At 42.3% G+C, this 17,353-nt stretch overlaps 1 protein-coding gene across 3 annotated transcripts in view; it reads right to left on the reverse strand.

Annotated features, from left to right (window-relative positions):
* LOC122920677 (FGF1 intracellular binding protein) overlaps window positions 1-17,353 on the reverse strand; it is a 138,906-nt gene that overhangs the window by 8,787 nt on the left and 112,766 nt on the right. The window contains exon 11 of one of the 3 annotated variants that reach the window (XM_044270368.1): window positions 10,382-10,589. The exons of the other annotated variants lie outside the window; for them this stretch is intronic. Within the exon in view, the coding sequence (XP_044126303.1) occupies window positions 10,525-10,589 (65 nt within the window). The 3' untranslated portion in view covers window positions 10,382-10,524. Of the gene's footprint in view, window positions 1-10,381; window positions 10,590-17,353 lie in introns of those variants that run through there. 3 annotated transcript variants of the gene reach the window in all.

Below are 17,353 nucleotides of genomic sequence, written 5' to 3' on the forward strand. Positions count from 1 at the left end.
AATCTATACGAGGATGAACTATTGTAGCAGCGATTTCTCTTTCCTACACAGAGAGGATGAATGTTTAGTAAATGTAAAAGGGATTCAAGGGAGGGATGCTAAAAGGAAGGACATCGCTCAGAGGACAGTGGCCAGCTTCTAATAAGCAATTAGGTTAAACCTTTCGGGACAAGTCAATTTTCAACTTTTGGATGGATCCGTTTGGCTTAGACTTACCGTTCTGGTGTCCGCCTCCAGAGCGGAATGGAGACTGAACGGAGCCAAACTGATGCATTCTGAACGTATCCTTATCTATTCAGAATAAATTGGGGCTAAACTGATCAGTTTTGGGCCGCTTGTGAGAGCCTTGAAAGGGATCTCACAAGCGGATCCAGAAACGGCAGTGTGAAAGTAGCCTTAATTCTGGAAAAAAAAAACTTTTGAAAAACTATGGAGCTGTGTATGGGAGGCGGCTCATTTTTTTGAAGGGTGATCTATACTTTTTATTGATACCATTTTGGGACACATGGAAAATGTATTTATTTTTTTTATTCACTTTTTAGTTCCAAAAAATCATTTATTTAAAGTTTTGTGATTCAAGCAAGAGAGATTACAGTAAGGAAATACATTACAAATCAATACTGCATTAGAGATTAGTAGCAGAATGTTTTGTCAGAGAAAATCTAACAATAAAAACAATTCGGATCAATCATTATCAAAGACAGACAAGTACAATGAGTGTCTGTACAATCTTGTAAGCATCGCGTTATAGCGTGAAGGTGTATCTGAGGTCCACAGAGAAAGTAGAGGACATCCAAGGTTCCCAAACCTTCTCAAAGATAGTGACCGTATCTGACCTGATTGCTGCGAATCTTTCACAAAGGAGCAATTTGTTAACCCTATCTACAACCGCTTGTCTGCTGAGTGAGGGTGAGCGCCATTTGAAAGCGATGTGGATTCTTGCAGATAGCAAGATAAATTGCGACAATTTGAAATTGGGCATGGACAACCCTGAGGGCTTGTCACCTAATAAACAATGAGGGATCGTAGCCGAATATCTACAACCTAAGGCGGTGGCAATCAGTGAACAGATCTGATCCCAGAAACGCCTCACCACAGGGCAGCTCCACCAAATGTGTAGCATCGTACCATCCGCATCACATCCCCTAAAACATCTCTGGGAGACCTCAGGGTACACAAGATGTAGCCTGGTCGGTACCGTGTATGTCCTATGTAGAATTTTTACAGAGGTTTCTGCCAGGGTGACTTGCCAGGAACCCTTCGTAAGTGTTTGTGAACGTTGAAACCATGTGGGAACAGAGGATTCTAGTCCCATGTCATTTTCCCAAGCCAAAATATAAGGAAGTTTTACCCCTTCCGGGTGAACATCAAGAAATCCATATATTCTAGAAAGAAGACCCTGCTTATATAGGGAAAACGTGAGCATTCTCTCAAAAGGGGCAAAGTCTAGCTTCTGGGTTGACCCGACCAATGACCTCAAGAAGGAGAAAATCCTATTAACATTAAAATGTTCTCCAACAGGAGGAGAATGTTTCCCCAAAAAGTCGCCTTTGGATTCTAGGGTACCCCCTACAAAGGAATTTATGTAAAGAGCAAAGATTCTTGCTAATCCACCAGTGGAAGGACGGGGAATGCAAACCCGGGCGAAACAACGGATTACCAAAAATCAGGGTCAGCGGAGATGGTATAGATTGCAGCTTATATTTGAAACGCACTGACCTCCAGAGTATCAATGAGTAATGTGATAGAAGGGATGTGGTGCGAATGGTCGACGGCAGGGAGGGAGCCATCCATATCAAGGCCGTCCAAGTATAAGGGGCCATGTTAGACATCTCTAGAGAAACCCATAGTGCCTGTTTTTTCTTATCTAAGTGTGTTAGAAAGAGTTGGGCCAGTCTAGCTGCTCTGTAATATTTCAGGATGTCTGGGACAGATAAACCCCCCTGGGACTTGTGTTTACACATAGTGGACTTAGAGATGCGTGGTCTTTTGTTAGCCCATATAAACTTCATGACGTCCCTCTGTAGGGATTTTAGGTCAGCCGAGGGGACTGGGAGGGTCCTAAATAGGTACAAAAGTCTTGGAAGTACCACCATTTTAATTATATGGATCCTGCCCACCCATGAAACCGGTAAAGAGGCCCAGGATTTCAAATCTTGTCTAATTTTACTGTACATCGGGGGGAAATTAAATTTGTAGACTAGATCAGTTTTGGTCGGCAATAACGTCCCTAGATAGGAAATGTATTGTGGTTTATACTGGAAGGGAAAATTATAGAACAGTTGATCTTTCAGTTGGGGGGGGAACATTGCAGGGGAGGAGTTCTGACTTTTTGGGGATGAGGCGATTGAAAAAAAAAATAAAAAAAAAATACAATTCTGTAATTTGGGATTTTTTTTATTTATTTACAGCAATCACTGTTCAGGTTAAATAATGGGATATCTTAACAGATTGGGTTGTTGCAATGGGAAATGTATATATATATTTTTTTGGAGTTGTGTATGATTTTTATTATTTTTTTTTTTAGGGAAGTGAAGATGAATTGGAATTGGCCATTTTGATTTTTTTTTTTCCATTATGGGATAAGTATGTTCATATTTTAATAGTACGAGCATTTTAGAAAAAGGTGATGCCTATGAATATTTATTTTTATTGTTTATCTATTTGCATTATGGAAAAAGGGGGTTGATTTCAATATATATATATATATTATTTTTCAGAGCGTTATTAAACTTTTTTTTTTATACTTTTATTAAGCCCCCTCAGGGGCATTGTGAAGGACTTTTTCTATTTTCCTATTGAGCACTGCCACCTGCCAACTACACATCTAATTAGGCTAGAACTCTTCAGCGAGATCCTGCCTAAGGCCTCATTCACACAGCCGTAGCAATTTTGTCGGTCTGCAAAACACTGTTACCGGCTGTGTGCATTCCGCATTTTGCGCATCGCTACATCCTGCCCTCTGTTAGAACTGCCTATTCATGTCTGCTAAACAGTCAAAAATAGGACATGTTCTATTTATTTATTTTTGCAGGACCTCAGAATGGAAATGTCAACAGCACATTGTGTGCTGTCTGCATCTTTTGTGGCTCCATTGAAATGAATGGGTCCGCATCCGATCCACAAAAAATACAGTCATGTGCACAAGGCCTAACAGAAACAACGAACACCTTCCATGATCTTTGCACGGGAAATCCTTTCCACCCCCAGGGACACAGTGTTCCCAGGGAAAGCAGCCTCAGATGCAGTAGTCACAACTGACCACGGCATCTGAGGGACCAAGAGGGTCATTTATTATCAGATACACGCCAATTTTTGGCATATATCTGGCGCATATTGCAGCACAAAGGTTAATCTGCGACTTTTTCGCAGGGTCTAAAAGAGGGGAGTGTTGGCAGGCCTGTCTAATTTATCATTTTCTACACCTATATTTAGGCGTAGAAAATGGTCTAAATCTACGCCAGCCGGTCTTAATAAATTACCCCCTAAATGTCTGAAATTGGCATTATCATTTGTGAACCCATAAGAATGTTCTATCTTTCTGCACATTTTTGAAAACTACATCAGATTTTCACATAAGTTCTAAAAGTAGATAAAGATGTCCCACAAAATAAATTTTTTTAATATTTTCACTCATTTGTTTGAATTGGTTAAGTTGTGTTTTTTTGGCACCATTTTGGGGCACTCATAACTGATAAGCTTTCATTAACTCTTTCTGGGGGAGGGTAGAAAAAAAAAAAACAGCAAGACTGCCTCTGAGATATTACGTTATAAGTTTTGTGGCATTGCTTTTTTTTTTTTTTTTTTAGAATAAGTAAAATGCTAACTATATTTTGTGGGTCAGTACAATTTGAGTGATGCAAAATATTGACACCGGTTTCTACAGCTGATTGACACTGGTTTCTACAGTTAAATTTGCTGTCCACTGAAATTCCTTTCTATGTCAGTGTTACCCAGTGTTTTACCATTTAGCATGTACTGGTGACATGTATTTTTCCTTCCCATGTGCATAATAATGTGTCAGTGTGAAACCTCATCTGCCACTTATCTGCCCAAGCCTGCAATCTATCCAGATCCCTCTGTAGCAGTATACTGTCCTCTTCTGTGTTAATTACTTTACACAGTTTAGTGTCATCTTCAAAAATTGATATTTTACTATGCAAGCCTCCTACAAGATAATTAATAAATATATTAAAGAGAATAGGACCCAATACTGACCCCTGAGGTACCCCACTAGTGACAGTGACCCAATCTGAGTGTGTACCGTTAATAACTATTCTTTTTACATTTAGTACTAGACTACTGATTGCCTATTCTTGACATGTGCGTGTTTTATTTTGTATTAAAATGTAACTTTTATTATTCACTTTTTATATAAATATTTGATGCTAATTCCTATCTAACCTACTACTTTAAAACTATCTACTGAGACTCCTTGTGTGCTGTGCTTGCTTTCTTTCTGTAGCTATTATTCTGGTAACGGCGCGATATAAAAAAAAAAACATGATATAAAAACTAAGTGCCTGAACATACGCAAAAGAAGAGGGACAAAAGAATTAAAGCAGAGACCAACATTAGTCGAAAATTCATCTAAGTACCAGAACATGCGCAGAACAGCAGACCGGCAACTTCTCAGGCAAAGTGCTAAAACATGCGCGAGAATAAGGCATTCATCGCGAGATTTAGCCTTTGAATATTAGAGAAAAAAAGATAAAACTATCTGAATAAATAATAATTCTGAAAGAAGGGGCCAAAAACAGAGCCTGGAAACTATAGGCCGGTAAGTTTAACATCTGTTGTGGGTAAACTGTTTGAAGGTTTTCTGAGAGATGCTATATTAGAGCATATCAACGGAAATAAGCAAATAACGCCATATCAGCATGGCTTCGTGAGGGATCGGTCATGTCAGACTAATTTAATCAGTTTCTATGAGGAGGTAAGTTCTAGACTCGACAGTGGCGAATCAATGGATGTCGTATATCTGGACTTCTCCAAAGCATTTGACACTGTACCACATAAAAGGTTAGTATATAAAATGAGAATGCTCGGACTGGGAGAAAACATCTGTATGTGGGTAAGTAACTGGCTCAGTAATAGAAAACAGAGGGTGGTTATTAACGGTACACACTCAGATTGGGTCACTGTCACTAGTGGGGCACCTCAGGGGTCAGTATTGGGCCCTATTCTCTTCAATATATTTATTAATGATCTTGTAGAAGGCTTGCATAGTAAAGTATCAATTTTCGCAGATGACACTAAACTGTGCAAAGTAATTAACACTGAAGAGGACAGTATACTACTACAGAGGGATCTGGATAGATTGGAGGCTTAGGCAGATAAGTGGCAGATGAGGTTTAACACTGATAAATGTAAAGTTATGCACATGGGAAGGAAAAATGCAAGTCACCCGTACATACTAAATGGTAAAACACTCGGTAACACTGACATGGAAAAGGATCTAGGAATTTTAATAAACAGCAAACTAAGCAGCAAAAACCAGTGTCAGGCAGCTGCTGCCAAGGCCAATAAGATAATGGGTTGCATCAAAAGGGGCATAGATGCCCGTGATAAGAACATAGTCCTACCACTTTACAAATCGCTAGTCAGACCACACATGGAGTACTGTGTACAGTTCTGGGCTCCTGTAAACAAGGCAGACATAGCAGAGCTGGAGAAGGTCCAGAGGAGGGCATCTAAAGTAATAACTGGAATGGGGCAACTACAGTACCCTGAAAGATGATCAAAATTAGGGTTATTCACTTTAGAAAAAAGACGACTGAGGGGGAGATCTAATTAATATGTATAAATATATCAGGGGTCAGTACAGACATCTATCCCATCAGCTATTTATTCCCAGGACGGTGACTGTGACGAGTGAACATCCTCTGCGTCTGGAGGAAAGAAGGTTTGTACACAAACATAGAAGAGGATTCTTTACAGTAAGAGCAGTGAGAATATGGAACTCTCTGCCTGAGGAGGTGGTGATGGTGAGTACAATAAAGGAATTCAAGAGGGGCCTGGATGTATTTCTGGAGCTTAATAATATTACAGGCTATAGCTACTAGAGAGGGGTCGTTGATCCAGGGAGTTATTCTGATTTCCTGATTGGAGTCGGGAAGGAAGTTTATATTCCCCTAAAGTGGAGAAAATTGGCTTCTACCTCACAGGTTTTTTTTTTTGCCTTCCTCTGGATCAACTTGCAGGATAACAGGCCGAACTGGATGGACAAATGTCTTTTTTCGGCCTTATGTACTATGTTACTAGGACCGTAAGCACTTAAGTCAATACTGAAATGTAAGATTAGTCGACAGTTACAATTTGGAGAAACTATCGATAGGAACCTGGAAAAATTTCTAAGTGCAGTGACATGCGCGGGACCTGAGATTAGATCGCGAGAATAGGTACGTCATGCAAAAAGGAGGATCTAATGGAAAAATATTCCGTTACCAGAATAATAGCTACAGAAAGAAAGCAAGCACAGCACACAAGGAGTCTCAGTAGATAGTTTTAAAGTAGTAGGTTAGATAGGAATTAGCATCAAATATTTATATAAAAAGTGAATAATAAAAGTTTAATTTTAATACAAAATAAAACATGCACATGTCAAGAGTAGGCAATCAGTAGTCTAGTACTAAATGTAAAAAGAATATAAGTGCCTCTACATGTGCAGGGTATATATATGTAACATACCATTAATAACTACCCTCTGTTTTCTATCACTGACTCTAATGCAGTTTTGACTAGTCCACCATCAGATGGTCAGATAAACATATAGTGGAGAAAAAAGCTAAGTATCACAGACCAACACCACTAGAACGTAACTTTTATATAAATTCTAAAAAAGTAACATAGTATCACCTCCTATAACCCAGAGGGAATTCAGTACTGTGTATAAGAGGAGGAAATATGTATCCTTATTCCTATTGGGTCCCTACCTAAGAACAGAACAGCCACCCCGGTAGGGACGATCCCGTGTCAGGAACCTCCTGGTCACTTTATTAAGTCAATGATACAAAAAAGAATACAATCACCATAGTACCAGATGCTAGTAGATGTTGTCTGGTAATCAAGTCCAGGTCATAAGGTCCTATTAGATAGAGTGGATCGCAGTTTGAGGTGCAGAAACACCGGACAGGACAGATAGTGTTATGAAAAAAAACGTCTTCTTTATTAGGTATTGCTCAGCAGGTGAAGTGGATAAAACAATGCATTTTGGGAAAGTGTAGGTCCCCATCATCAGGTTAAAAAGCTTCAATACACTTTATATATCGATGCAAATTAAAGATTGGGGTAGTTACCCTCCCCATCTTTCTAACACCGAGAGTGGCTTCACTGAGCCTCGCCTATGATGTACAGTGTATATAGGCCAGTTTTAAATGAAGTATGCAAAGTAAATGTTTTTATTTAAAGGGAACCTGTCACTGGGATTTTGTGTATAGAGCTGAGGACATGGGTTGTTAGATGGCCGCTAGCACATCCGCAATACCCAGTCCCCATAGCTCTGTGTGCTTTTATTGTGTAAAGAAACTGATTTGATACATATGCAAATTAACCTGATTGGAGTCCTGTACCTGAGATGAAATATAAAAAAGTCTCGTCTGCACTGGATACGTGCGGCGAGCAAATGGACTTAAGGCGCAAATCACAACCCGAGCTTGGATACGAGAATTTTTTTATTTTGAAAAGACGACGCGTTTCGGGGTACTCAGGACCCCTTTATCAAGTCTAAAAAAACATATATGGTTGTTACAGCGGTCTGTAGTGAATCAAAGGTGTAAATAATGTAAAAGTATAAATATACAAAAATTCATATTAATATTTGAACAGTAGCTGAAACTGTGTGTGTACATACGTGCGTACAAGCACACATACACGCATTTATATCTGTATATATAGAAAATTGTTTAGATGCGTGGATGGATCAATGGATGAAGATGAAAACATAAACATAAACACAAGCATAAATGTAATATGTATCCATAAGTAATAGATTGGTTCAGTGTTTTGGCTGAATGATTGTTTACACAAGTGATAAAATAGAGGATAAAAAAGAAATATAGAAAATAGATAAAAAATGGCTAAAGGATATGGGTAAAATGGGTTATATATCTAAAAAATAATAAAATAAAAAGCTGACACAGACCCTGTTTGGGGTATATATAGCTATATGGGACTGTTTCCTGGTTGTGTACGGGTCTATATGTACGCAAGAACAGATAGGTAAAGGTACATGGTTTAGAGTGTAGATGAAGGGAGTCCCTTGAAAGGGGGAGAATGATAATATTTTCTCTTTTTTCTAAAGGAACAATTATTTGAGAGTTTCAACTCAAAGTAAAATGCTATCGTCTGGATAGGGTTGCTAGACTTTGCTGTTCTTCTTGTTTGAAACTGGAAGTTGTACTGTACATGAGTGTTTAGTAGTGAGACGGAATGCCTGCAGTACCTGTATCCTTGGCAACGTGAGTCCGCTGGTGCCCTCTCCTGGAGGTCCCTTTCAGAAGGAATGCTAGTCAGCGTTAATGTGGTCAATGAACGAAGGTGGTGGGGATAATATGGAAATAAAATTAAAATGAATATAAAATTAAAATGTAAATAATGTTTGGTGAGGTTTGGTGGGTCAAATGAATTGAACTTTTTTTGGGGAGTATATTTCATTTTGTGTTGGGGTTTTATTGTTGTTTGCTTGTTGACTGGTGTGTAAGGAGCTGTGTGTCTGTGGTTGTGAGCAATCAGTTGAAAGTATATAGCATATGCATGTGTATACACACACACGCCCATAATTACATGCATATACATATATATATATATATATATATACATACACACATATACATATATATATATTGTGGGGATGTGCTCGTGGTAGGCTACGGTAGCGGCGGCAGTATTGAGGCAATCACAGACAGTCTTTGTGATACACCGTGACTTTATTCACACCAACGGCATAACAGGCAATGTGCAGACCACACAGGGGCATATTCACATAGTGCATAAAACAAAAGTCCTTCCATAGAAAATAAACAGCAGGTTTGAGTCACCTTGGTTTGGACAGACCACAGCAGTTCTGCAGGCTTGTAAGCTACCTGCCTTTGTCTCCCTCAGGCCAGAGCCCCTTCGGCTCGTAGCACCACAGGTCCCAGGCTATCCTTCAATGTGTGCTGCGCCCAGACTCTCCTTCACCAGCACTGACTCTGTCTGTGGAAATCTCCAGCACAGCAAGACACACCCCACCCCCATCATCAGCAGGCTGGGTTCTTAAAGGCCCAGCTCCACCAAAAACCTGGGCTGGCCGTGGGGAACAGGCACCCCCCCACTCTTTACCTGTTCCCAGTAAGAACCGGCCCGGACACGCTGCGCCAGCAGCATTCGCCGCTGTAACCGCAATGATCCGGTTCTTACTCCACCGAGGCCAGGACCTCTGGTGGCACGTATCGTCCATCCATTATTATTCCGGGGACTCTCCTACAATATATATATATACAATATATATATATATACACACATACACATACACAATCCCAACAGCACACAACATGAACATGTATCTGCTTCTATACCTTCTGGTCAGCATTGGTGTAGAAGTTTGATATATAGTGATGGAAGGTATAGGTAACCTGATAATGGGGCGTCTGGATGCTGTTTGTGGCCAGTGTTCTGGTGTTGTAGTGGCTGCTGGCATAGGAGGAGGATCGGTGCTTACCTGATGGGGATTGCTGGAGAGTGTCCTGCTGTTGCAGCGCTGTTGTGCTTGCTGCATGTGTAGTGTGCAGTGTGAGGGAGCGCGCGCTTTCCGGAGTTATGAGGCGGGGCTGGTGGGCGGGGGCGTGGCAGGGGTGTGTCTGTGAGGGGGGTGGTCATAGGTGCCGGAGGCTGGGGAGCCCGGCTGATGTAGATGATGTGTGTTTCGCTAATGCTGCGGCTAGTGTGCAGGGAGGGCGGTGTCACAGGAGTAGTTGATGCTGCGATAAGAAGAGTGTATTTTTGGCTGGATGTACTGATGTTGGGGCTGTGTGATGGTGGTGACCGGAATTGGGCAGATGCCTGGGGCTGGTGGGATGTGAAGGTGATGGGAGGGGTGTGTGTTGTGAACTGATTTGATGGGTATTCTTATGAGGAGTCACAGAAGGTGGGGATGGGAAACGATGGGAATGGTAGTATGTCAGTAAATAGAGGTGTAATGTAAAAAAGAAGAAATGAACATACAATAATAAAAAAAAAAAAAAAAAAAAAATATATATATAAATATAACATTCTAACCAACGATCCGTACCTCAAACCAAAAATACCGCAAAAACCAAAAATCACGTTCAGAAAAGCGAAATCCCTAAAAAACATTCTAGCCCCAAGTAAACTAAAAAAGAAGAAACCAACCCCCACCAGCAGAATCAGCTGGTGCCCTGATCCCGTGGGCAGCTTCAAGTCAAGTGTAAATGCTGCAGCAACATTTCAAACAAAATCCAAACTTTCAGAAGCAACCATACCGGGGAGGAATTCCATATCAAAAGTTTCATAAACTGTTCCACTTCATACGTGATATACCTCCTGGAATGCGAATGTGGCCTGCAGTATGTCGGCCGGACCATCCAGACCTTAAGAGAACGCACTAATAAACATCGGTCAAACATCACCAAAGGATATCTAAAACACAGCGTCTCTAGACATTACCTAGCCACCCATAACCAGGATCCCTCAAAATTGTCCATCACTCCATTGGAACATATTGAGGCCAATCGCCCGGACAGATACAGAACCCTCCAAAGACGCGAGATGTTCTGGATCTTCAAGCTCAACACGCTTGAACCCAACGGACTCAATGAAAGCATAGAAAACCAGTGCTTCTAATATCACCATCCCGTGCATATACGACCCTTACAGCTCTACCCACCCGAACCAATCAACCTATCACGCCTCATCACTTACCCTCATTTAAGATTTTCTCTATCATTCTCCATTATCATTTTTATGTTTACTATTATTTCAAATTTTATATAATTTTATTTCTACATTTATTTATTTATAATTTTTTATTATATTTATATATATATATATTTTTTTTTTTTTATTGTATGTTAATTTCTTCTTTTTTACATTACACCTCTATTTACTGACATACTACCATTCCCATCGTTTCCCATCCCCACCTTCTGTGACTCCTCATAAGAATACCCATCAAATCAGTTCACAACACACACCCCTCCCATCACCTTCACATCCCACCAGCCCCAGGCATCTGCCCAATTCCGGTCACCACCATCACACAGCCCCAACATCAGTACATCCAGCCAAAAATACACTCTTCTTATCGCATCATCAACTACTCCTGTGACACCGCCCTCCCTGCACACTAGCCGCAGCATTAGCGAAACACACATCATCTACATCAGCCGGGCTCCCCAGCCTCCGGCACCTATGACCACCCCCCTCACAGACACACCCCTGCCACGCCCCCGCCCACCAGCCCCGCCTCATAACTCCGGAAAGCGCGCGCTCCCTCACACTGCACACTACACGTGCAGCAAGCACAACAGCGCCGCAACAGCAGGACACTCTCCAGCAATCCCCATCAGGTAAGCACCGATCCTCCTCCTATACCAGCAGCCACTACAACACCAGAACACTGGCCACAAACAGCATCCAGACGCCCCATTATCAGGTTACCTATACCTTCCATCACTATATATCAAACTTCTACACCAATGCTGACCACAAGGTATAGAAGCAGATAACTATATGACGTGGCAAGAAGCCAACAATACATGTTCATGTTGTGTGCTGTTGGGATTGTGTATGTGTGTATATATATATATATATATATATATATATATATATGTGTGTATGTATATATATATATATATATATATATATATATGTATATGCATGTAATTATGGGCGTGTGTGTGTATACACATGCATATGCTATATACTTTCAACTGATTGCTCACAACCACAGACACACAGCTCCTTACACACCAGTCAACAAGCAAACAACAATAAAACCCCAACACAAAATGAAATATACTCCCCAAAAAAAGTTCAATTCATTTGACCCACCAAACCTCACCAAACATTATTTACATTTTAATTTTATATTCATTTTAATTTTATTTCCATATTATCCCCACCACCTTCGTTCATTGACCACATTAACGCTGACTAGCATTCCTTCTGAAAGGGACCTCCAGGAGAGGGCACCAGCGGACTCACGTTGCCAAGGATACAGGTACTGCAGGCATTCCGTCTCACTACTAAACACTCATGTACAGTACAACTTCCAGTTTCAAACAAGAAGAACAGCAAAGTCTAGCAACCCTATCCAGACGATAGCATTTTACTTTGAGTTGAAACTCTCAAATAATTGTTCCTTTAGAAAAAAGAGAAAATATTATCATTCTCCCCCTTTCAAGGGACTCCCTTCATCTACACTCTAAACCATGTACCTTTACCTATCTGTTCTTGCGTACATATAGACCCGTACACAACCAGGAAACAGTCCCATATAGCTATTTATACCCCAAACAGGGTCTGTGTCAGCTTTTTATTATTTTTTAGATATATAACCCATTTTACCCATATCCTTTAGCCATTTTTTATCTATTTTCTATATTTCTTTTTTATCCTCTAATTTATCACTTGTGTAAACAATCATTCAGCCAAAACACTGAACCAATCTATTACTTATGGATACATATTACGTTTATGCTTGTGTTTATGTTTTCATCTTCATCCATTGATCCATCCACGCATCTAAACAATTTTCTATATATACAGATATAAACGCGTGTATGTGTGCTTGTACGCACGTATGTACACACACAGTTTCAGCTACTGTTCAATTATTAATATGAATTTTTGTATATTTATACTTTTACATTATTTACACCTTTGATTCACTACAGACCGCTGTAACAACCATATATGTTTTTTTAGACTTGATAAAGGGGTCCTGAGTACCCCGAAACGCGTTGTCTTTTCAAAATAAAAAAATTCTCGTATCCAAGCTCGGGTTGTGATTTGCGCCTTAAGTCCATTGGCTCGCCGCACGTATCCAGTGCAGACGAGACTTTTTTATATCCCAATACCCACCCAAGTGGCGGTCTGGCCCCCGCGCAGGGTTACTTCGGACACCATCCGGCAGCACCAACCCAGACAACCTCAACTCTTCAAACTTCCCTCCACCAAGGTTGCACCACAATCAGTGCAAACCAAACCAGGTGAGTAAATTCACTCATCTTGGTTAGGGGGAAGGGACATCTATCTGTTTACCCTCACCTATGAGCGCCTTCTCTCCTCTCTTGGCCATCTGATCACTGTACCTGAGATGAGTCAGGGACAGGACTCATCTCAGGTTAATTTGCATATGTATCAAATCGTTTTTTTTTTCACACAACAAAAGCACACAGAGCTATGAGGACTGGGTATTGCGGAGTGCGGATGTGCTAGTGGCCATCTAGCAACCCATGTCCTCAGATCTATACCCAAAATCCCGGTGACAGGTTCCCTTTAATGCTGCAGGTGAAACAGTATTTAACCCCTTCAGGACCCTGAAATTTTTCACCTTAAAAGGGGTTGTCCAAGTTATGGAAAAAAAATAATAATATAGCACTGTAAATCTAATGGTCAGCAATATATAACTAAGCTAAGCAAGTTTTTGGCAAAAAAAAAATATCTATTTCCATGGTTCTTTTCTGGCCCTTTGTTTACTTGCAAAAACAACAATCTCTGCCCCTCCCCCTGCTCTGCAAAGGAAGTGAATACAAGTGCTGCCCTGAGTGACATGTCTGCCTGCTGGGAGACTCAGCAGCATGTTGTATGTGTATGACTACAAGTCCCAGCTGTACAATGACACTGTTGATACACACAGGATCTTCCCCCTACTTGCAATGCTCTTCTCTTTCAGCTCCTGTGCCCAGCATTTGTCTCTTCACTGCCTGCAGCTACAACGCAAACACTTTAGTCCTGAGTCTGTGCAGCTGAAGGGGTTAAGAATCCTGGGAGAGAGCAATAAACAGCAGCAGTGCAGGGGGGCGTGGCCAGCACAGTGACCACTCCTATACAGATCTCTCAGACTTGTGCACCAACATTATCAGAGCAGGGAGAGAAGCGAACATCACAGGTCATGTGACCCTCAGTAAAATCTGAGAAACCAACAACTGGAGATAAAGTAAGTTAATTGGAAAGCTGTTACATTTGCCTAATTAGAAACATAGAAAGAACAAAAATATAACTCGGACAACCCCTTTAACCGCTTGCCGTCACGGTAACGCCAAGCGGCGTCCAGACGGCAGCGCTCTCAGGTCTCAGTGACGCCTATTGGCGTCATCTCGTGAGACCTGAGATTTCCTGTGAACGCGCGCTCACAGGAGCGCGTGTTCACAGGATTGCGCAGTTCACAAGTTGAACTACAGCCTGCCAGCACTGATCATTGGCTGGCAGGCTGTAGATTTTTAAAATGACCAATCAAATAGGTATATCAGACACTATTTTGTAAATAGCGTCTGATATACCTGCTACCTGCTCCTCTGGTGGTCCCTTTTGCTTGGATCGACCACCAGAGGACACAGGCAGCTCTGTAAGTAGCACCAAACACCGCACACACATTACACCCCCCCCCCCGTCGCTTATTAACCCCTGATCACCCCATATAGACTCCCTGATCACCACCCTGTCATTGATCACCCCCCTGTGAGGGTCCCTTATCACCGCCAGTTACTTAGCTACTTGTTAGGTAGTTAGCGCCCAGCCCACCGCACTGCAGTCACTGATTAGTCGCTAATTAGAGTCGTCGCTAATCAGCACTAGTACTATATAGTATCTGTAAGTGATCAAGACTGATCGCAATCAGATCTATATCAGTACATTAGGGTCACTTTAGGCTCTACAAAAAACGCCTACACTTGCGTTCAGTCCGCCCCACCGCAGTGACAGAATTTTTTTTTCCTGATCACTGCAAAAACACCGTAAAATCGCTGCGGCGCTATAAAGATCACTTTTGAGCTTTCCGGATCTTTATTAGCGATCGCAGCTTTACTTCGCAAGCACTTACTAGGCAGGTGTGCTCTTTTTCCTGGGTAGTCTCAGAGGAATACCCCCTAAATTTAGTTAGCCCAAAATGTCAAAAAAGGGGTATTCCGCTGAAGAGGCCTACAGGATTCTGGCCCTGATGGATGAAAGCGATGGGGATGCCTCACCCGCTGAATCCAGTGGTTCAGAATATGAACCTGTAGACAGCAGTGGCACTCTAACCGCTAGTGAAGATGACGAGGTTGAGGTCCCTGCTATGGTCAGGTGTACCCGACCCCATGTCAGTGTTTTGCATACCCCACGTGATGAGACTCATTTGCAGCAGAGTGGTGCTAGCGCTGATCTTTTTTATGGTGCGGCATACACCAGCAGCGCAGCACATCCTGGACCTTCTCAAGGTACTGGAGAGAACCGCGGACAAGCCGAGAATCCACAATCCTAGAGACCTGAAATTCAAGATTCCCATCAACGATAATCGGAGGAGGAGGCAAAGGCGAGGGTACAATGGGTTGAACATAAGGTTTCAATAAGGACTTATGAAAAACATTATGGATCTTCCAAGTCTGAGGAAGATCAAGACGGTAGGCAACAGGATTGATGACAGACAGGATTTTGTAAGGCCCAATAAACCTAGGACCCAACTTCCAGGAGGGAACCTTCAATTTGATATTCTTGGTAGACAACCACACCAGATCACCAACATTCAGGCCGGACCAAGCACACGTCTCTTATCTGCCACACGCTTATATCTCTCACTCATGCTCTTTAGATTATCCTGAATCTTTTGCCAAATAGATGACAAAGACGAGGAGAATCTGACCTCATCAGGTAAACCAGAAGACCCCTCTCCCGAGAAAGTCCCAAACTGCGGATGAAACCCATATGCACCAAAAAATGGTGACTCAGCAAGGGACAAAAAAGAACACCAATCCTCTTGATTCTCTGCCACAAAACAGCGCAGATATGTCTCCAGATTCTGATTGACGCGCTCTGTCTGGCCATTCGACTGCGGGTGGAAAGCAGAAGAGAATGACAACCGAACCCCCAAGCGAGAACAGAAAGCCTTCCAGAATCTGGAAACAAACTGCGTGCCCCTATCAGAGACTATGTCTGAAGGAATACCGTGCAATTTGACAATGTGATCAATAAATGCCTGCGCCAGCGTCTTAGCATTGGGCAAACCAGGAAAAGGGATGAAATGCACCATTTTGCTAAAACGGTCCACCACCACCAGAATCACAGTCTTCCCTGAGGAACGAGGCAGGTCCGTTATGAAGTCCATGGACAGATGTGTCCAAGGACGGGAAGGAATGGGTAAGGGAAGGAGAGGACCTGATGGCCGTGAATGAGGGACTTTGGCACGAGCGCAAGTCTCGCAGGCTGCCACAAAACCCTCAACCGACTTACGAAGCGCAGGCCACCAGAATCTCAGAGCGATGAGATCCAGTGTGGCTCTTGCCCCCGGGTGCCCAGCAAGGACCGTATCGTGGTGTTCCTTAAAAATCTTGTGTCTTAAAGCGATAGGCACAAACAACCTCCCAGGAGGACAAAGATCAGGAGCCTCTGACTGGGCTGCCTGCACCTCTGCCTCCAATTCAGAAAAAAGAGCAGAGACCACCACACCTTCAGCCAAAATGGGACCCGGGTCTTCAAAATTCCCGCCTCCCGGAAAACAACGTGACAGGGCATCTGCCTTCACATTCTTAACTCCAGGGCGGAACGTGACAACAAAATTAAACCTAGAAAAGAACAAAGACCATCTGGCCTGTCTCGGGTTCAGACGCTTGGCTGACTCCAAGTAGGCCAGATTTTTATGGTCAGTAAATACAGTAATAGGGTGTCTGGCTCCCTCTAGCCAATGGCGCCATTCCTCAAAAGCCAACTTGATGGCCAACAATTCCCTATCTCCCACATCGTAATTTCTCTCTGCGGAGGAGAGTTTTTTCGAGAAAAAGGTACACGGTGGCCATTTGGCAGGAGAGGAACCCTGAGACAAGACCGCCCCCACACCCACCTCAGAAGCATCAACCTCAACTATGAAGGGTAAAGAAATATCAGGTTGTACCAAGATTGGAGCGGAAGCAAAACTCTCCTTGATATTAGAAAAAGCCTTACGCGCCTCTACTGACCAAGAAGAAAAATCTACCCCCTTTCTGGTCATATCAGTGAGTGGTTTAACAATAGAGGAATAATTCAAAATAAACTTCCTGTAATAATTGGCAAAGCCCAAAAAATGCATCAGCGCCTTCTGATTCTCAGGAAGCTCCCACTCAAGCACAGCGCGGACCTTCTCGGGGTCCATGCGAAAACCAGAAGCGGACAGAAGAAACCC

The sequence above is a fragment of the Bufo gargarizans genome, chromosome 10, assembly GCF_014858855.1.
Source record: "Bufo gargarizans isolate SCDJY-AF-19 chromosome 10, ASM1485885v1, whole genome shotgun sequence".
Taxonomy (NCBI): domain Eukaryota; kingdom Metazoa; phylum Chordata; class Amphibia; order Anura; family Bufonidae; genus Bufo; species Bufo gargarizans.